At 33.2% G+C, this 23177-nt stretch overlaps 1 protein-coding gene and 1 non-coding gene across 2 annotated transcripts; both read right to left on the reverse strand.

Annotated features, from left to right (window-relative positions):
- Window positions 1-1192: 1192 nt before the first annotated feature.
- LOC148760907 (uncharacterized) lies at window positions 1193-2153 on the reverse strand. Its single transcript, XM_088809703.1, has 3 exons — window positions 2018-2153; window positions 1617-1909; window positions 1193-1267 (listed from the first exon to the last, which is right to left on the reverse strand). Exons 1-3 carry the CDS (start codon window positions 2151-2153, stop codon window positions 1193-1195), a joined length of 504 nt encoding a protein of 167 aa, XP_088665829.1.
- Window positions 2154-22388: 20235 nt separating this feature from the next.
- Window positions 22389-22495, reverse strand: LOC148760908 (small nucleolar RNA R71). Its single transcript, XR_016028740.1, has one exon. It is a non-coding gene; the product is annotated as a small nucleolar RNA R71 (small nucleolar RNA).
- Between the last annotated feature and the right edge of the window lie 682 nt (window positions 22496-23177).

Genomic DNA, 23177 nt, shown 5'->3' on the forward strand with positions numbered 1-23177 from the left:
ACCCGATTAATTGGCGATTGTGTCCAAATCACCTCTAAATTAATTCATTTTTCCTCTAATAAAAGTAATCCCCCATTGATATTCAGCCCTCATGGTTCGACCAACAAGGAACCCTAGAGAAATTGAATATTTCTTTTATGCTTTTGTTCATAACCATGCTTAACTATCCCTAAACACTAACATAGTCTAAAATCAAATTATTCCAACAACAATTCCTCTTCCATACCCATTTTTCAGAATTGAATTCATCATGATAACTCAATATTCAACCATGGAAATCAAGAACAAAAGCATGGGTAAGCTAGGTATCAAGGAGAATTAAAGAAACTTTAACTTACCTAGCTTGTTTCCTTGATTTCTTCACTTTTTCTTTGAATTTCCACCTAGGTTTTCTTGTTTTTCCCTTTGTTCTTCCTTTTTTCTTGTTGCTGGTTGTCTAGGCCGAACATGGTGAGAGAATTGGGGATTTAATGGGCTGATTTCTATAGAAAATAATAAAATAATCAAGCATGCCACATGTCACATGCTTATTGACCCAATTTTTAACTTTTTGAATTTTTCTTCTTAATTTTCCACCACAATTATTCTGGTATTTATCCAATCCTACCACATTTAAAATCCCTTGGTCTTGACAAGTGTTGGGGAGAAAAATTTACCGATTTGCCCCCGGGATGGAAAAATTATGATTTTGCCCCTATACTCTGAAATGTACCGAAATCACATTATTTCTACTTTTCAACCTCAAATAACACTAACATTGATCAATATTAACCAAATGGGGTAAAAATCATTTTTTTTTAATTCCTGTTTAGTCTTCTAGTGGCAAAATTACTATTTTGCCCTTGTACTCCAAAAATACCGAGAATCAAAATTTTTCACTGCTAAACATCATACTCCAATAATCATAATTATATTTCAGATAATTATTCTTGGTCAAATGTGATCAAATCTTGGCTAGAAATCTCCATTTAATCATCAAATGGTAAAATGACCGTTTTGTCCCTAATCGGTCAATTTTCCTGATGGACTCTAAACTGGACCTTGAACTCCGAATCACTATTCTAAGCCATTCTGTGGGTTTCAAAATTTTCAATTTCCTCTTAGAATTTCTATTTGAACTAGTTCAAGGCTCGATTTAACTTAGTTGTACCACTCGGTACAAAACCGTCTTTTAATCGAGCTTGACAGGGTCTCACATGAAGTCTATGACACAAGCTCTGAACATATCCTCTAGTGTCTGAATAGTCCTCTCAGACTGTCCATCTGTCTGTGGATGGAAAGTAGTGCTAAAATTTAACCTTGTTCACAAAGCCTTTTGAACTTTTCCTCAATACCCATCGATAACTTATATGCCCTAATCTAACACTATGGTAACTAGGACTCCGTGCAATCGCATTATCTCATCAATGTATAGCTTAGCATATTATGCCACTCCATAAGTGCTCTTTACTGGTAGAATATATGCAGACTTTGTCAACCTATCTACAATCACTGAAATAGAATCACATCCCATACTCGTATAGGGTAGTCTAGTCACAAAATCCATAAAAATATGTTCCCACTTCCACTCGGGAATAGGTAAAGGTTAATAATCTAGCAGGCCTCTGATGCTCTACCTTAACTTGGTGGCACATTAGACACTTGGTCACATACTCAACCATATCTCTCTTAAGGCCTTCCCACCAGTATATCCCCCTTAAGTCATGGTACATCTTGGGGGTGCCTAGATGAACAACATATGCTGCCACATGGGCCTCTTTTAAAATCTTCCATCTTAAATCATCAATATCTGAGACATACACTTTAGTTCCATATCTAAGTAATCCGTCAATGCTTTTAGTAAACAATCGTCTTTTCCTCCCTTGAAGATCCTCCAAAACCTTAGCCACAAAATCATCCTTGTCTTGTGCTTCCTTGATTCAATCCATCAACATTAGTCTCACTCTAAAGTGGGCTAATAATGCCTCAATATCATTAACCTCAAATCGGATGCCCATATCACCCAACTAGTGCATACTTTGCACTAATGATCTTTTCCCAATTGTGATGTGAGTTAAACTCCTCATAGATTTTCGGCTCAAGGATTTAGCCACCACATTAGCTTTGCCAGGATCATACAATATGATGCAGTCATAATCCTTAAGCAACTCCATCCATCAACGTTGCCTAAGGTTGAAATCCCTTTACTAAAAAAAATGTACTTGACACTTTTATGATCCATATAAATCGCACAAGTCTTACCATATAGATAATGCCTCAAAATCTTCAAGGCAAAGACTATAGCTGCCATCTCTAAATCATGTGTAGGGTAATTTTGTTCATGTTTCTTGAGTTGTCAAGACACACACGTAATCACATTACCATGTTGAGTGAAAACACACCCAAGTCCTACTCATGATGCATCACAATAAACTGTGTAGCCCCCTGAACGACAAGGTAAACTCAACACAGGAGTTGTGGTAAGTAAAGTCTTGAGTTTCTCAAAGCTCTCTTCACATGCATCTGTCCATATAAACTTGACACCTTTTTGGGTCAATTTAGTCATAGGAGCAACAATCTCAGAGAAATCCTTAACAAATCTCTTATAGTATCTAACCAATCCCAAGAAACTTTGTATTTCAATCACTGAAGTAGGCCTTGGCCATTTCTTTACTACCTCAATCTTCTTTGGGCCTACCATCATGCCATCCTTAGATACTATGTGACCCAAGAAGCTAACACTATTAAGCCAAAACTCACAGTAAGAGAACTTGGCATATAATTGGTTTTTTCTCAAAGTTTGTAGCACAATTATTAAGTGCTGCTCATGTTCCTTTCTACTCCTTGAGTATACCAAGATATCATTAATGAACACAACCACAAATTTATCCAAATATGGTCTGAATATCTGTTCATCATATTCATAAAAGCTACAAGGGCTTTAGTTAAACCAAATGATATAACAAAAAACTCATAATAACTATACTACGTGCAAAAAGCAGACTTAGGTATGTTGCCACCTTAATCCTCAACTGGTGGTACCTCGATCGCAAATCAATCTTCGAAAAACACTTGGGCCTTTGAAATTGATCAAACAAGTCATCAATATGTGGGAGAGGGTACTTGTTCTTGATGGTCATTTTGTTCAATTGTTTATAGTCGATATAAAGTCTCATCGATATGTTTTTTTCTTCACAAACAATATCGGTGCATCCTATGCTGAGAAACTAAGGCCTATGAAACCTTTGTTTGACAAGTCTTCTAACTGGTCCTTAAGCTCTGCTAGTGCCATCCGGTAGAATAGTATAGATATCGGATTAGTGTCCTGCACCATGTCAATACAAAATTCTATCTCTCTTTCTAGAGGTAATCCAAGTAACTCTTTTGAGAACACATCAACATATTGTCCCACAATTGGCACATCTAACACATTACCAACATTCACCTAGGAATCCAAGACGGTTGCCAAAAACCCTTGGCATCCGTGTCTCATGAATTTAATGGCGGTTATGGTCGACACCACACTACTCAAAGCCATGTTGCAATCTCCCTAAATATACAATGGTGTCTCTCTAGGGTACTCAAACTTTACCTTCTTATGGTGGCAATCCACACTAGCATAGTCGGAGGATAACCAATTCATCCCAAGAATCACATCAAACTCTAGCATATATATCAATACTAAATTAGCTTGAGTTTCTTTCTCCTTAACTCGAACCACGCAAGTTCTATACTCGTACCTCACCACAAACACCATTCTCATGAATGTGGAAACTATTAAATCTTGCTCCTTTTTGGAGCGTTCTATACCCAACTTAGATGTAAAGTATGGGGAAACAAATGAATGTGTAACACCAAAATCATACAACATACTACATCAATAGAACATATAGGTAAAATACTTGAGACAACTGCATTGGATGCTTGTGCATCTTGTGGGGTTAATGCATAAACCCTAGCCTATCCTCGACTAGTTGTACCCTAAGCTCCAAGTCCAGATGCTCTACCTTGAGTGGTGTTACCAGTACCTTTACCCCTAGCTCCTGTAACATCTCTGATCAGTTGTGCGGCAATAAAAGCACCCGCTATAGTTAGTTGAGCAGGTTTCTCTAACTGTCGATCCGTCAAGATAGTTCTTTACCACATGTCCAAGCAAACCACAACCATAACAAGATAATGTACCTTTTTGGTATTGACCTCGATACCTCTTATTACAAGTAAAGCATAATGAAGGGGACTAATGATCTTACCCAGAACTCTGCTGTTTCGGTGGCCTACCGTCCCTTCTGTCTCTACTATCATCACCACAATTGAAACTATTCCCCAGTTAGAGAGACTGAGTATCTCTAGTGTCACGACCCGAAACTCTCATCAGGTCCATGACAACAGTCGTGACATCCCGATAGGCACTCATTACCCTAAATGCAGATCGAAACCCCGCAAGGCTTACCATCAGCTTCCACATCTCCTTAGTGAGCGACAGTTATTAAATCTCGCATTTCAAGAAATCATAAGTCATTTCCAAATCAAAACAATAAAATATTATTTTTTGGCTCACAGGGGAATTTTAGTCATTTTTCTTCAAAAATACCCAAACCCGCCAAAAACATGGTGTAAAAGCTAAATATGCTCATACATACTTTAAATTAGATAACTGAAGTATAAAATTACTTTTACAGTGACACGTGAGCCCACTTCTAACCAAAATGCATTGGAAGCTGAAAACCTACAACTTTTGCTGATTCAAGTCCAAATGAAGGTTCTTGTCAAAGTCAGATAACTATGGAATTCCCCGAGCCTGAAATGTGAGGAAATAAGGGTGGTGAGATTATAAAATCCCGGTGAATAAACAATTACCATCAAAAGCATCTAAAGCCGAGTAAATGGAGACAATATAAAAACGTTATATCTCAATAATGTTCATAACGCAAAATTCATTTCAATCTATACCAAACAATTTCTTTTTGTCAAAATTTCCCGGCTTATGAGTTTCTTAAACTTGGCCCCTGCTAGAATCATTCTCGCGGGTACCTTCGTCAAGGCATCCCACTTAGACCGCCAAGGCTGTTAAATATACCATACCCATAAACATGTTTCCGCATCTGACACAGTCTTTCCTTGACGTTGGCTGAGTCTCACTCTCACGTGGTGGCCCGAACGTGAGGTGCACTCAAATCTTACCTCAAGAGATACTTCATCCAACATCTCCCTCCCAGAGGTAAATATATGATTGGGTTACCGTGCCCCTCTCATAGGCAGTCCACGAAATCCCCTACCACTGCAGTGACCGTTTAATATACCACCAGACCCATAAAATTTTCAATAGCATAATATGGCGAATAAAATGTAATCCAGTCTACCGAGACCAATCCAAAACTGTTCATATATTTCATGCCAACCCCAAAAATTTAGCCATCATGCTACCATAGTGTCATAAGCCACAATTTCAATAACATATAAAATCATAAATTTCAACACAGTCTCCATATACTCAATTTTTCCAAAACAATATTTGATTTCAAAACTAGTATAAATCTCATTTTTATTAAAAAATATTTTAATTGAAAAGCATAATATTTTATAATTTAAACTCACCATTCAATAAAAGAATCAAACAAGTATAATTACTCTAGATATTTAAGACGATAAATTGTCCACTCACAGTTCTAGGAGTCGATGTACTCCTAATCCCAGTCTTCAAGCACAATCTCTGTACTTTTACCAATGTAATTTGCTCACCACCTATCCACAATGTACAACACATAATTCACCATATTAATGCTTGACCATTATAAAATCAATTCAGGCTCAGTGTATATGCATGCTATGATATGCAACTTATCCGACTACAGCTTAAATGTGGTACTAACCTAATTCGGCCTATTACCCGATTAAATGACAATTGTGTCCGATTTGGCTCCAAATTGCTCCATTTCATTTCTAATATTTTAATTCACTAAATACAATTCCAATAATCTAAAATTCAGCTAAACAACCCTCACAATTCTTCTTGAAAATTTCAGCCATTGTGGTGCATTATCACTAAAAATTTTCCCATTCCATTTTCTCACCATAAATCATCATTTCATCAATTTTTTAACCAATTCACTTGATCACAAAATCAATTCATTACGTCTACACTTCACATAGGGTTCTTCCATTGAAGGTTCATGGGGAAAATGGATTCTTTTCTTGTTGTTTTGTTTCTAAACATGCTTAACTAACTAAAAACACTAACATAACTTAGAATCAAATCAATCTGACATCATTCTCTCTCCATACCCATTCCAACCAGCCATGAATTCATCATGAAAACATGTAATTTAACCATTGAAAATGAGGAGAAATGCATGGGAAAGGTAGATCACAAGTCAAAATCAAGAAATTTTACCTTTTGTCACTTGTTTCCTTGAATTTTCACCAATTTTCCCTTGAATTTCTCCACCTAGGGTTTTTGTTTTTCTTTTCTCCCTTTGTTCTTTTTTGCTCTTGGTTTGGCCAGCCATATGAAAGAAATAGGCTGATTTTTATGCCTTTTTATAAAGAAACAATAAAATAATAAAAGCATGACACATGGCATTCCATGATTGGTCCATTTTTTAAAATTCTTATCTTTTAAGCTTTAAATCTCCACCACACATTATTCAACGGTCAAAAATGATGATGGGTGAAGACCTTGTGCTGAAAAAATGCTCTAGGGGTGCAAAATTACCGTTTTGCCCCCTGGTGATAAAATTACCATTTCGCCCTTATACTCTAAATTATGCCGAAATTAAAATTTTTCACTTCTAAACCTCAAATCATACTTCAATAAGTCAAATGGGGCCAAAAAAATCTTTTCTAAAATTCCCATTTATCCCCAAGTGAAAAATGACCATTTTGCCCGTAGATAGTGAAAATTCTGGTTTGACTCCAAATTGATCCTCGAACTCTGAATTACCATTTTGAGTCATCCCTAGACTTTGAAACTCTTAATTTCACCTTTAAATTCCTATTTGAACTAGTTCGAGGCTTAATCGACTTAATGGTACCATTAGGGGCAATATCGTCTTTTAACGATTTCTCGAACTTCCTAAATATGCAAACATTCTATTGAGCATGTAAATGACGTCGTAATTATTTTATAGAACAAGGTCTGACATCTAGGCCGTCTCATGGAAAAGGATCCCTCACTACCCTTAGAATCCTTGTGACTCTAAATCTTGACCCTTCTAAACCAATTTCTAGCTGTTCTAGTCTCAATAGTCCTCATCTCTATCCTCTGAGCATAGTCGACGGCTGAAACATAAGAATCAAACTCTCAAAAAGCCATTCCCTTAAACACGGGCTTCATTAACCCATCGACAAATCTCTTAATCTTCATCTCCTTCGTGGAGATAAGATATGGTGCATATTGAGTCACATGAGTAAACTTAACATTATACTCTACCACTATCATTCCTGAAGTCTGCATTAATGACTCAAACTCTCGACCTCTAACATATCGTACACTAGAGGGCAAAAAGTGATTCAAAAATGTGATATTAAACTCATCCCAAGTAAGTGGAGTGGCACCAACTGGCCTACCCCTACATAAAGATGCATACCATTCCTAAGCCACATCTTCCAATCGGAACCCAACTAACTCCACAGCTCGAGTACCAAAACATTCTGTTGTAGCACAAATCTTATCTAAACCAGTTCGAAATGATTGGGGCTTTTTCAACGCATCACACACTGTGAAAGAAGAAGGTTTCAACCTCAAGAAATTTGAAAAAGAAATATTTAATCTAGTCCTCATTGTCTCAAACAACTGTCGGTTATCCTAACCTTGGAAACTAGGGGACGCTTGCACGGTAGATGGTCCTTCACCCTGACATCTCTACCCTAACATCTCTTAGGCAATGACTTTCATAGTTTGGCTTAGGTCATGCATACCAATCGTTATCTGCTTAAAGGGCACACCTCTAGCTGGGTGTCCTATCTCAACCTCTAGAAATTAATCCTCCACATGATCATTAGTAGGTGTTTCAACCCTTATGGAACTTGAGAGTTTACCGCATCTGCCATGACCCCTAATAGCGGGCGTCTATGGTCTATCTATAGTATTGGCAAGAATCTCTTACTCTACCTCGTCTCTAGAAGCTGCACGAGTCATAGGCAGCATGATCATACCTAAACAAGAGCAATTACACATAAGGGTCTCAATATCTAGATATATATATATATATATCACGTGACATTAATAAATTGGATCTAAGTTTGGAATACAAATAAGGAATCATATACAGTTTTCCTTTTTTTATTTGTGCTCAGGTACATAAAACAAAATTAAGATTCTCACATACAACATTGACACTCTATATCACAACCAATAAAATCCTAAGACTTATACAACCTGGTGCTCCGATACTAACTTTGTCACATCCCATTTCCGAGACATGACTGGTGCATGGACCTATATGAGTATGGTCCGCTAGGCCTAAGCAAGCCTTGACTAACAGTGCTTGGGCTTGTCATGCATCACATTCAATTACTTTCCATTCACAAATAAATCACCATATCATTACGAAACTTATCAACATAATGAGTGGAATCTTATCCATGCATACATAGAATATACAAGTAAATCAACACTTTCACATCATTATGGAACTTCTCCACACAATGTGTGTTTTATATTTCATGCAAAATTCAATATTTACAATTTTATTATTTGTGGTTTGGCACACATCCTGTGCCCATATCGCTATGGTGTTTTTGTCATAGTCTAAACATTCTCAAATGCACCCATATCTAGAGCTCAACACAATATTCACAATGACTAACAAATAAGAGTATATTAGTACTTATTACATAACTAAATCCCATTCTAGTGTTAACATTTAAAATACTTGCTCGAAACACTACGAAGTATAGTGACACTGAAAGGCTAGAAGGAAGGCTCTATCACACCTACCAAGTATGAGTTAGGCTACTACTCTTCAAGTCGCTTAGCTAACTGAGCTGCTAATCTGTAAAACAAAATAGGAAAAAAAATGTGTGAGTCACAAAGACTCCGTGAGTGGATACAGGGAAGGGGACAAGTATAAGGGGAAGAGTTTTGCTATAAACCATAATTTGCAAAACAACATGATAAACATATAAATCCTTTCAACAATCATGAATGCATTTGATAATGTTAAATGCATGAAAATAGTGTCCATATACAAGCTCAACTTACAAACATTTGCAAAGAGATAACCAAAGGTAAACCTCGACCCTTTACAATAAAATCATGGGAAGTGGACAAGTACTCAATCCACTTTACAACAAAATCATGGGAAGTGGAGACCTACTCAATCCACTTTACCACTCAACCCACTTTACCACAAATCATTAGAAGAGGAGATATACTCAATCCATTTTACAACAAAATCATGGAAATGTGGAGACCTTCTCAATCCACATCACAACACTCATCATGGGAATGTGGAGACTTTCTTAATCCACATTTATAGTATTGATATGCAAGAGCAATTTAATCAACTACAATCAATTATCTTAACTAATATCTCATACCCACACTAGCTCAAAAGTCGAAGTAATCAAAGGAATTGTTCAAAATATTAAAAGGGCTTGTCTCCCCTTGTTGAAAACTACTATATAGTAGGATATTTAATTTTTACATAATAGCTTTGAAAACCATTTCAAAATGTTTTCTCATCCACAAACATATTTTTTCCTTAGTCAAATATTTATGGCAACAATGCCCATAACAAATCCATTAAATCATGCTATCATGCTTTCAACTTTACATACTTAAATAGTTTCAAAAGTAGTGTACTCACTCATCTCGAAAATTTATTTCTACCAAGTACACGAATGTCTACTCCAACGAAATTCCGAAGGTTCAACAATTCCTAAATACCCAAATAAATATTTTTCGTTAATACTTAGTCTAGGAAACGCATAAAAATTGTTTTATGGTACTTCGAATTATTTGGGTTCACCTAAACTAATATTCTAGACTAAATCTACTGCTCATCAAAATACCTATTTGTACAAATCTATAAAATCAATATTCTTACCTTGGGCGAGCTATAGCTAGTGAGAAATCCACCTAAATCCTCTAGTTCATAGACATCAATAATTTTGGAACAATAAACCATATTTTTAGAATAAAAAATCTAAGGTTTAAAGATTCATAGCAAGTGAGAAAATCCACCTAAATCCACTAGTTCACAAACATCAATAATTTTGGAACAATAAACCATATTTTTAGAATAAAAAATCTAAGGTTTAAAGATTCAAGAGTGGAAAAAATCTCATTTTCATTTAAAACCCAAAACCAAGCTCAAATCTTTCCAAAATGGTGATTTTGAGCAAAAATGGGTTGGAAAAGTTTAAGAGTTGGGGTTTTACTTTCAAAATGCGGTTGAGGGTTACCAACCCTAAAAAAATGTGGTATATTTATAAGCTAAAGTGTGAAAATACGTTTTTACCCCTATTATTTTTTTGAAATCAACGAAATCGATACATTTGGTTTTGGAAAAAATGTATCGATACATTATGAACTTGTATCGATATATGTTCATCAGAAACGCTTTTTGGACTAAATGTATCGATATATCATGAACATATATCGATACATTTCAGATAGAATACAATTTTTTAGACAAATTTCATATAAAACCTACCCAACTTATTCACATTAAATACTATTTAAGTAAATGTCCTCTTTACATTTTACTCTCCATTTACTTAAAGTATTTAATGTAAATAAGCAAACAATCCCCCATTTGGATTCAATAAAAATATAAAAAAAAACAAGATCCAAAACAATCAAAATCTAAATTTTGGTTTCAAGAACAAAATCGAAAAAGTTTGACTAAAATTAAATTTGCAGCCCCCATTTGCCATAGCAAATGCACACCCAAAATTATGAAAAAAATCATTTTTGGTCTTCTAAAAATCAAGGGAATCATTACCGTCATTTTTTATTTCCAAAAGATTGTTCTATAAATATCACATATTTTGACCACTCCCAAACTTATAAAATTTTCAACTTCAAAAGTGACAAACAACCAAAAGTGTCAATGAATTTTTTTGAAGGGTAAAACTAAGTTTCATAGTCAAAATATCTAATCTAGATGCTCACCTAAGGATTTCCTAACTTATCCTCTTCCTCAAAGCGAGATATCACATATTGCTATCTTTGTTTGAAATTTGAAAAACCCACTGCTAAAGTATCGATACTTGAGGACAAGTATTGATACCTGATAACCACTGGACACAATCTACGAGCTAAGAGAGAAGTCATAAGCAAAGAGGCTGAATCTTTATAAAATATGTGTGCAAGCTTTTCTCTACTCTCAAATCTTTTATTTGTTGAAAACCAAGTTCTTACAAGAGTTTATTGTGTTATGCGAGTCTCAAAAACGTTTTTCAAGCTTACAAATATTTATCATCCTTAAAATCACAAAAGTTTTCAAAGATTCCAGTTCACCCCCTCTTGAAATTTCACTATATTTGAGCTAATTAAACTAACAATATTGAAAAGATTTGGGCTAAAAAGTGTAAAGAGCTTATCTCTAATTCATATTTTCTCTAAGGGCTTAACTCTTACATTTCAGAGTGAAAATTCGGCTCCTACAAAAGGTGTGTAGATCAATTAGTGATCAAGTTGCACATCCGTTAAAGTTGTTAGCTTGTGTTATTAAGTGCCGGACCATTCTTTTGTTGTAAGATTGAGTGCGAGAATGTACTCCTTGGGATTGTAAGATTGGGATTTAAGCTTAAGATAGCACATTTTGTAAATGTTTGACGAAAATGTTAATTTCAATAGTTTACTAAAGAATTGAGAGAAGGACTATCAAGTTAGAGGGGTGTAGGTTTAGGTGGCTTAACCACTATAAATTGATATTCACTCTCTACTCTTTACCCTTCTTCACTAAGTGAATTATTTCCTCATACAGTTTCAATCATCTCTTTAGTACCTTGTTTTTTCAGGTTCTTAGTTTTCCAAAAACTTCCTTTAATTGCCTAGCTTGAGAGCAATAATTAAGTCGTATCTCTATGACCAGGAAGAAACTTTTAACATTAATAGGTCTTAAATTTATGTCTGGATATGTATGAGTTTAATCCAATATTATGTTACTATTTGATTGTATTAATAGATTTGTCATTAGTTTCTTCTATAAGATGTTTGATTGTGATATATAATTATTACTTAAAAATAGTACAATTTTATAAAAAGAAAAAGAAAAAGGAAAATATCAAAAAGCATGATGAAGGAGATCTTCTTGCTCGAGATATGTAATTCTATGTTTCAATCTTGTCTATTTTAGTTATGGGTACATATGCCTTGGCAATTGGCAGAGAGCTCTCTGATTGGATGGTAGGGTTGGACTTTGCAAAGATATATACCTCATTTTCTTTGAATATTTATACAACATCATTCTATTCATTGGATCTTATCCTGAATTGAATTGGGAAATTATTAGAGGTCAAGGGCGTTAGGTGCGCCGGATCAAATGCATTTGTTATTAATGGACAAAAAACCAATCCAATTATGACAGTTTTGTCTTTTCTATATTCTTCAATTGGAAAGTCATTTGAATATAATATTGAAATTTGCATTTTATATAACACTAGCAATTGTTGTCTGCACATCACGGCAGGTTGCAAATATACGAGTATATTGACGTGAAATTGTAGTGTATTAATTTCTTTCAACAATTTTGATGGAAGAAAAAGACGATTATAAAATAGTTTATTATAGATCCAATAATTAATAAAAGGTATAATATTTAAAATATTCTTAATTATTCAAGAAAATTTATATGAAATTTTATTTTTTTTACTACTTTCAATCAAATCTTTATATTTTTATTTTATATCAAATAAGTCTTTATAATAAACGGTTGACTAGTTATTATTAAGCAAAATACCACTTGTCTTTTTTTGTACCACATGGTATGCTAACATGCTATGGGGGATGATAATATGATGTGGTGATGTAGCATGATGACTTGATCACTTGATATTATGATATGATCACATGGTATTTTCACTCTCCACGTTAACACCACATTAGCATAAAATGACAAATAGTATTTTAACTAATGACAATTAATCAACCGTTAATCATAAAAACTTATTTGATTTAGAATAAAAATACAAACTTGATTTAATGCAATAGAAGAATAAAAATATATTTAAATATTCTTGAATAATTTAAGAGTTTTTAAAAGTGTTGTATCTAAAATGTTCTAATTAATGCTCTTTACTACCCAAAAAACTAATAATAGAGGATTCCTTTCATTTGAAATTAATTTATCTGTTAATTAAATATACACTTGATTCAACTTTTATTCAAAAAGATATTGGTCATTGTGGTTACGTGCGTGATATTAATACCTTCAAATATAAATACCGTTTACATGCATTCTTGCCCATTAAAAAGAAATTTATGTGACATCAATGATGAGGAATCAAACTTTGACAAATGGCACTCATGTGTTCATCAATTATCCCTTCATTCCCTTCTCACCATGCCAACATCATCTAAGATTTAAAATTCTTTTTCTTATTTAAGTTTTCTAACTGTTATATATGCATTGTAATCAACAATGACATTTGCTCTATCCATAACTACTATGGTATTTTGAATTTGTTGTTAAATTTTTTCAACTTGGATGTTAATTATATAAAGCATTCTATAAATATAAATTTTAGGAAATAATTATTTAAACTTCTTTTAAAGTTATTAAAGAAATATTTTTTATTCAAATTTCAATCAATAATAATTTGATAGAAAAGACACTAAAAAAAAAGCAATTTCACCGACGAAAATAATTTCATTAGTGATAATTCATTGGTAATTATCAATAGATTGTCGATAAATTACTAATGAATATGTGAACAATAAATCACATATGGAATATCAACGGATTACTGATAGAAATTTTCAATGGACTCTATGTTGTTGGCATGCGGTCGACAAAGTTTAGACATCAAAAAAAGATGCATGGTGCCAAATTTACCGACCAATAATTCTATAAATAATAGCAATTACAGACATAATTTTTTGATTGTCACTTTTGGTGAGTGGGAACTGAATTTATCAACAGAATATTCTATTGGTAATGCCAATTAAATTTTTTAAGTTTACCAATGGAATTTCTATTGATAATTCCATTGGTAAATCAAATAAAAAAAAAAGCTTCTGCTAAACCCTAAACCCTAGTCCCTCCCTCTCCCCTTGATTCCTTTCTTCCCCTAGCCGTTGTCGAGCTTCCCTATTTCTCTTGCACCTCGTTGAGCCTCCCCTCACTCCCTTACCCTATTGAGCCTCCCCTACATTCTGCCCCACTGGTAATCCGACATTTGTTGAGGAACGCAATGGCGAGGAAAAAGGAGGTTAAGAGGTTGCTCAAAATGGTCTCACATGAAGCCGCCATGGTGGAGGCTCAAGCCACTGTATACACTATTCCTGAAGTCAATTGATTATCTTGTCTTTCATTTCTATTTTCATTTTAATTTGGTTTGATTAGATCTTTTATCTTATTTTATTTCTTATTTCTTATTGTTTGGGCTTCTCTAGTCTTTAATCATAAATGAAGCTTATAAGAAATAAAAGAGACCAAATTAGGTATGTAGGTATAAGAGACCAAAAATATATATATTTAATCATAAATAAAATAAGTTAGGTATCTAGTAGAAATAAAATACTTAGTTATACAAATATATATATATATATATATGTAGGTATATATAAACAATGAAAGAATATGGCATAATACAAAATCATAATATAAAAATATATAATGGTTGTTCTGAGATTGACATCGATGATGAAATGTTTATTAGAAATGTGAGAAGTCGCAATTTCGAATGACCTTTTTTAGGCTAGAGATTTCAATTAAGACTCTACCAATACTATGGGAGGGTTTTAATTTTGAATCTTGATGTTTGCTATTTTGAGTGAATGAAAAACACATTAACTTAATTACTAATCAAACAAAAATATAAAAACAAGAAGAAATAGTGAAATAATAATAATAGTAAATGCGAAAGAGAATAGATAAAACATATATAGTTTTGAAATATAGGATTATATAAAATAATGGTCTTCATAATGATGAATAATTAGTAAAAAATAAAATTTTCAAAGATAGTAAACTCATAATAATAATGAACATAACTAAAATATAAAAAGCAAATGCATATAATCATAAAAAAATAGCTTTATAAAAAAAATTTGAATTATAAGAAATATATGCATAAATAATAATAAGTTTAAAATAAAATATTTGATGAAAGAAATAGCCTTTAGGTACAAAAGAGTTACTCGAAAGTTAAGAACAAATATTGAAATTATTTAGGCACATCGCACATCATCATTGCACAGTTAAATGTCATGTCATGTAGCTATATTCTATAAACGAATATAAGTCCCGATGATGGGACTTTCCGAAGGAGCTTGCAAAGCTAGTTTCTTAAAAAAAAATTCTAGGTGAAAAGATACTTTAGAGTCCCACTGGTACGATGGGAAGGCTTGAAGAATATCTTTAATAAAAAGCTTCTGCTCATAATAGGTTCGCATTTACAAAAATATTATTTTTAAACACAAATTATTACCCTAATGATGAGATTTATTCATTAAACTTGTCAAAGTGAGTTTCTCAAATAATTTCCTAGGTGAGGGAATAGCCCCGGATCCCACCCGTATGATAGGTAGATCCAGGAAATATCCTCAATAAAAGGTTTTTATTCGACATTATTTGGATTTTATGCCATACATTTCATAATTGCATCATGTGCACATCACACCGTAAAATCAAATAAAATATTTTAATTTGTTAATAAAATAAAAGATAAAATAAATAAACAATAATTAAGGAAACACAATGAAATAAATTTAAGAATTAAGGCTCCAATGCGATCACCTATGATTAAGTGGTACCGTTCATGGAACAGATGTCATGGTGGTGCTAATCCTTTCTCGTGCGTAACCATACTCTTGAACCCAACTCTAAAAAATCGCAGACCAGTTCATTGTTCTTTCGACGAACTTAAAGTCAATTTAGGACCTCATCAATTAGAACAAAGCCAATAGTGGCCAATCATACCTAGATAAAAAAGATTGGTGGCAATTCCTAGTTTTCTCCACATCTAGAGGTCAGGTTCCCAAACCCGCACGTTATGACAGCCACCACCGAGTTTTGTTACTATCCCAAGTACCAGTGTGCTGATTGCTTTGCCCCTACCACCATATGTTGCCTCAATGCAAATATGTTCGATGGTTCATTTTTATTTTTTCTTTTCTACTTCTATTTAATTTTGACCTAATTTTTTTAGTGGGATTGTCTTTTTGGGCATTTTGTTTGTGGTTGGTAGAGAGTGAGAGCTTCTGAGTTAGTTTTAAAATGTCATAGTTAAAGTAATTGCCACTGTTGAGGATTAGTTGAATAATTTGAAAGATGGAAAATTTATTATGGCTTTTAAGGTGGAATGGCAGGATATATGTTTGAAGGGAAGAAGTTTAGGCGTTGAATTTTGATGGAAATGGTTGGGATTTTCCCATTTTAGTTGTGTTTTAATAAAACTTATAATTGGGCATGGTAGTTGATTTTAGTGAAGTTTTGATCTTTGGTTGCGTATTTGTTTTCTTATTAGATTGATTGTTCTTTTAATCAAAGATTAAGGAATAGATTGAGCTGAATTACTTACATTTTCCCAGGATGCTGTATATAGTTAGCAGATTTATTACAAGGTTAGTATGGCGGTTATAAATTAAACATTGTGTGTAAATTGTTTATTTTATATCATGTGTAAATTTTGTATTAAATTGTTTCATTATGTTTTGTTTTTGTTTAAATTGAGGGTTTAATACTAAATTGGTAAAATTAAAAAACTCTTTGGAGCTCCTTACACGAGTGAGTTTTATATATTGGTTTATGTTAGTAGTCCTCTTTAATTGTACTTCACAATGAAAACTTGAAATTGATTAAAGAAGCCTTACGTTGAGGTGGAAGTTTTAGGCATTAAGAGCTAAACCATATTCTCTTATTTTAGTAATGGGTTTTATTGTTGTGATCATTTGTCGTTCTTACATTGTATTTGATCATGGATTTAAGTTTGAATGTTTATGCCATTAGTAATCCTTTGTTGGCTTGTTTCAACTTAATAGTGGAAGGAATCATGCCCTTAGACTATTTGTAAGGGTTGCTTTTAAAGAATTAAGTTAGGATATTGAAACATGAACAGCTGAGCATTCATTGGCTGAATGTGAATAAACCAATTCCCATGAGATGGTATGCGTTTCAGAGGTACAAAGGATGAATAGATAGAGAGGATGGGAAGGTTGCTTGTTGGACACTTTGACTGCTAGGATTATGGTTTATATAAATGTGATATTCAGTACATTCTTTCTAACGATGTACATTCAATCACATGATACCTTATGACGTGAAATATAATAATTGTACATCTAAAGTACACAACTCAATAAACTCATAATTTTTACTTGTGGTTTGACCCGTTTTGCCAATGTTGCAACCTCTCCTCCACAGGATCTCAAGGGTTGTGAGGAATTGAAGCCATTGCAACCTCTCCTCCACAGGATCTCAAGGGTTATGAGGAATTGAAGCAATTGCAACCTCTCCTCCACAGGATCTCAAGCGTTATGAGGAACTGAAGCAAGATGTCTCCACTTCGAGTATCGTGCAAATCCTTCATTATGTGAAACCAACAGCCACCCTGGGACTTCAAATAGCCGGGCTCTTTTAACAATGAGGTGGGACTGAGGGACGATGGCACTATAGTTTGTAGTTTTTTTATTGATTGTAATAAAAATAACATAATTTGTAATTTTTATTTAATAGTAAAGAATTTTTTTGTAAATGTTTAAAATTTATAATATTATTTATTTGTATTTGTGTTTTTCATTTAAAATTATAATAGAGAACCAACCAATTTCAATTTTTCCATAATTTTTTTTTTTCGTATTCTATGCTGTAAAACCTCTAACTTTGATAACTTGGGCAATGAGATGATTAACTTGGTGAGCTTAGGAAATGATTTCGTTAACTTAAATTCTTTGATTTCTACCTTGAGGACCCATAAATAAAAGACTTTAATGTTGGTGGAAGGAGAAGGATTGAATTGGGGCTTAAAGGGATCAATTTTTGCAAATTGGAGCTTGGAACAAAATTGGGGACAAAATACATTCTGGAATGGTAGGGATCGACCCTTGCCCTTTAAAGGGTCTATCCTTATCCTTGAGTCCCAAAACATGAGAACTAGGATTCTGCCTTGTGGGGATCTACCCCTGCCCTTTAAAGGGTCAATCTCTAGACACCTCAACTGAAAAATAAAACCCTTGAACCTTTCCAACCCAAGCCACTTTTCACCCATTCTCTTTTCTTCATTTTTTCTTCCATTTTCTCTCAAATTCCTCACCTCTCAAGACCCTTAAACTCCATTATCAAACCTTGATCTTCAAGAGTTAAGGGTAAAGATTTCTAACTCCTAAATCTCTCTTAAACATGGGTTTCAAGTTTTTTACTTTCTCTTTCTTTAAATCCAAATTTTCTACCTAGGTCTTCAAGATTTTGCTAGGATCTTTGGGTAGAAGCTCACCAAGGTAAGGCAAGGTACAAGTTAGGTTGATTATTTAATGGGTGTGATTTTTGGGATAAGAGTTGATGAAAATCTTTGGATCTAAAGAAGGATTATATAGGGTTTGAAATAGGCATTTAATGTACTACAATTATTGAGGGTTCATAAAAATATTAATCATTAATCATCATTTTAGGTAGTGTTGAAGGCTTAAACCTTCCAAGGTGAAATAGGAGTTGATTGGTTGAAAGAGCTTGGAAAGGAGCGTTTTGAGTTTTGATTAAACACTTTGTTTATAAACTATTTTGATATACATCACTAAGCATGTTTAAATGCTTTTGGAAAGCTCATAATGATTGTGAGAAATTTACAATTTGAGGTAGTGTACCAAATTTTTTTTGAAAATCTTGATTTGCAAGATATATGTATGTAGATATGAATATTACATATTAGGTTTCAAAATGGGGAACATGTTATCGATTTTGTACATGCAAGTATACGTGTTGCTCAAGTAATATCAAGGTAAGTCAAGTATCATATTCTATAGAGATTTGCCCCTAAACTTTTACTATGTGTTAAATTTTTAACAAAATTCATCCTATCCAAGCAACTCGATTTTGAATAATTAATTAATGTAAAAGTTACTACCAAAACTAAACTAAGGATATGAATGTAATTTTACTAAAAAAACTATTATTTTAAAAACTTAAGATCATGGTGTCTTTCAATATTTCATTTGAATTTAATCTCCTCCTTTAAACTTATATTAATGGGGAGATTGGCTAACCTAACCTAGAATCTGATTTTATGTACAAGTCTTTGTCCAGATTCCTGCACACATACTCTTCAAAATTAATTCGATATGTCTATGCAAATTAGTTAAGAAAAGCTCATTAAGTTTAAGTTCTAATTTGGCTACCTATGATATTTAAGTAAATGTCTATTCTAAATAAGAAATCTATCACTTAACCTCTAAGTAAATCAAACATAAGTTATTCAAATCAATAGTCTAATCTAAACTCCCTTTGTCAAGTTGTGTTTAGAGACTCTAATCATTTCAACTGGTGATCAAGCAATGAAAAGCATTAAACATAGATTCAAATAAACCATACTATACCCATTTATACTACACAAAGAAAAATCATATATTCAAACTACATATATTGAAATAAACCATAATCCTAGAAAAAGGAATTTAGTTCATCATTATTTCTACAGCAAACATCACAATTTCAAGAGAATAAATCATTTCTACAACAAAAGAATAAGAGAGAAATTAAAAAACTAAAATGAAGAACAAGGCTGCCATTGATTCTCGATCTTCAATCGTCATCGTTTTCTTCTTGTTTCCTCATGTGTAGAACCTTTTTCTTTCTCACTAAACTTCTATTTGTTTCCCTTTTAAACCTCCATTTTCAACTTCTGAAAGTCACATATTTATAGCCACCAAAAAGACCTCCCTCCCTCCTTGAGTGCTGTAGCATTTTACACTTCATTTTTTTTTCATTGACTTCCAACCAGCATCGCTGCCCTCCTCAATGGGCACCGTGGCATTGAGTGCTAGGGAATTTGTATGGGAGCAATACCGCTCCTTTGGGCACTACGGCCTTGAGTCCTTCAAGGCCGCGACTACTTCTTTTTGCTACCTAGGTGCAGAATCTATTACAGTAAATCATCTTGCAACATGATTTTCTCCTACCTCGAGGCTGATCTATGATAATTCTATTTTACATAATTATTTTAGTTTAATTTTGTTATGAAATATTAGCTAAGTTCTTCATTTTCAATTATAATTTACTTATTTTAAATTGTTTTTAAAATTAGTTTATTTTTAAGTGAATTATTTTAATTTTATGTTATTTTTTTAATTTGGTTATTATTTATTAGATTTTATATTTTTCGTAGGATTAAAAGAGATTGGGCTTAATTTTGGAAAGTAAAGTGTTGAAAGACCCAAAACCTACTTGCATATGCTTTAGTGTTTTAGCCATAACTCACGCTATAGAATTCCAAATGATTCGATTCTTAGACCATTGGAAAGTTAAGAGATAGAGCTAGAACTTTTATGAAGATCACTTTACAAATTTTGCATTAAAGTAGGGAAAATCGGATCGAAAAATGGTTGGATGTATTGTGCCAGGAATGAAAATTTGTAAAGACTAACAATTGATTTTTTGGGCCTCTCATTACACTTTTAAGCCCAATTAAACCATAGGTTAACTTAAGAACTTTAGGTTAAGTTTATTATTATAAATAGGATATTTTTAAGAACATTAGGGTCGACAACTTTGGGGAGATTCAAAAAGTTAGAAGTGGATGCTGAAACTTGGAGATTAAGGTGGCAAATATTTGTTTTGTTTTCTTCCTTAGCTTTTATTGTTCTTGTTACTCTCAATGGTTGAATTATATACAATTTTATTTGTTTTTGCAATTATGAGTAGCTAATTTTCTTTTTCTAGGATTACAATTGAACTCACATGTAATTTAGCTTTTTAATCTCTTTCTTGCCTATCTTTAATGGGATTTGAATTGTTTATTCCAATTTGTTCTTAATGCTTTTAATTGCCTGATCACCAATTAAATTGATTTAGGAACCTAAATAAACTTAGGAAAGGAAGTTTAGTGTAGACTAAAATTGAGATAGCATATGATCATATTAATTGATTTGCGTATAGGATAAGGATATAACTATAGGCTATATGTAACCAGATTAGAGCCTAAACTTAATGAGTCTGTTTTAATTTTAATTCACATAGGGATATATTGTTTTAGTTAAAATAGATATTTTTATAAGATGAGTCGAGAGATCCTTATAAATAATTTAGGACTTTAGGTTAGCAATTTAACCCATTGAAATAAGTTAAGGAAGAAAGGTAAGATTTATATGAAGTGTGAGGGATATTGTAATCTTAGGCTTGTTTGATTTGATATTTTCTCAAGTTATTATTATTTTGATTTTTCTTGTTAGTTTAAATTTTAGTTAATTAGTTTTAGTTAATCAATTAATTTTGGATGTTTGGATAAGATTTATTGGTTCTAATTTTACTACTTAGTAAAGTTTTAGATCAATTTTCTATAGAATCGATACTCTGCTTGCTAATATACTATCTATTCGATACGTATACTTGCGTAGTAGAATTTTAATTGACAAGTTTTTGGCGCCATTGCCAGGGAATTGTTTCTAGAAGTTTTAATAATACTAATACCAAGTAATTTAGTCTTACTTCAAATTTTATTTTTCTTGTTTTAATATTCGATTTTGTTTGTTTGCAGATATCTTTGGTCATTGTATGCAAAGAAAAAACAACTTGAATCTTGTTCCTTTTGATCCTGAGATAGGAAGAACTTTTAAAAGACGTCGAAGGAAGAATTTGCAAGTTGCAGCTTTAAATCAGACAAAGGTTGAGGATAACAACAACAATGGCAATAATGCCATTAATCTAGTTCCCGAAGCAAATAGAGCACTGTAGGATTATGCTGTTCCTCTTTTGCAAGGTTTGCACGAAAGCATTAGGAGACCTTCTATCAATGTGAATAATTTTGAAATGAAACCAGCTTACATTCAGATGATTCAATCTTCAGTCTAGTTTGGTGGTTTACCTAGTGATGATCCTAATTCTCATTTGGTAATTTTTTTGAAAATTTATGATACCTTTGAATACAATGGAGTAACTGATGATGCTATTAGATTGAGACTGTTTCCGTTTTCTCTAAGGGATAAAGCAAAAAGTTGGCTTAATTCACAACCCAATGGGTCTATCACTACATGGGAGGACTTGACTCAAAAGTTTCTCGCAAAATTCTTCCCACTTGCAAAGATTGCAAAGATGAGGAATGATATCACCTCATTCACACAATTCGATGGTGAGTCCTTGTATGAAGCTTGAGAGAGGTTTAAAGAACTACTGAGAAGATGTCCACATCATGGGATTCCTAATAGAATGCAAGTTCAGTTATTCTATAATGGGCTGGTTGGGTGAAAAAAAACCACAATTGATGCTACTGTTGGTGGGGCATTAATGAGCAAGAATGCCGCAGATGCTTATAATTTGTTGAAAGAGATGGCTTCAAACAATTATCAATGGCCTTCATAAAGGTCGAGTTCGAGAAAAGCTGTTGGAGCGTATGAAATTGATGCACTTGGCAACTTAACTGCTCAAGTAGCTGCACAAGTAGATGCACTATCCAAGAAGTTTGACACATTGGGAGTTCATACAGTTCAAAATTCATTTGTAGTTTGTGAGATGTGTGGAGATGGCCATCCAAATGATCAATGTCCATAAAATTTTGAATCAGTCCAGTTTATGGGGAGCTTCAATAGATAGGAGAATAACCCATAATCCAATACTTATAATCTTGGTTGGAGAAACCATCCCAACTTTTCATGGAACAACAATGTAGGGTCTTCCAATCCAAAACCCAACATGCCTCCTGGTTTTCAACAACAAGTTAGACCTCCAATTCCTAAAAAGAAGTCTCAAGTGGAAGAACTTCTCTTGCAATATACATCAAAGAATGATGCTATAATTCAAAGCTATAGAGCATCCTTGAGAAATCTTAAGACCCAAGTGGGACAGCTTGCTAATTCCATCAATAATAGAACTTAAGGTTCC

Source organism: Theobroma cacao, chromosome 9 (assembly GCF_053813885.1).
Source record: "Theobroma cacao isolate CCN51 chromosome 9, ASM5381388v1, whole genome shotgun sequence".
NCBI classification, from domain to species: Eukaryota; Viridiplantae; Streptophyta; class Magnoliopsida; order Malvales; family Malvaceae; genus Theobroma; species Theobroma cacao.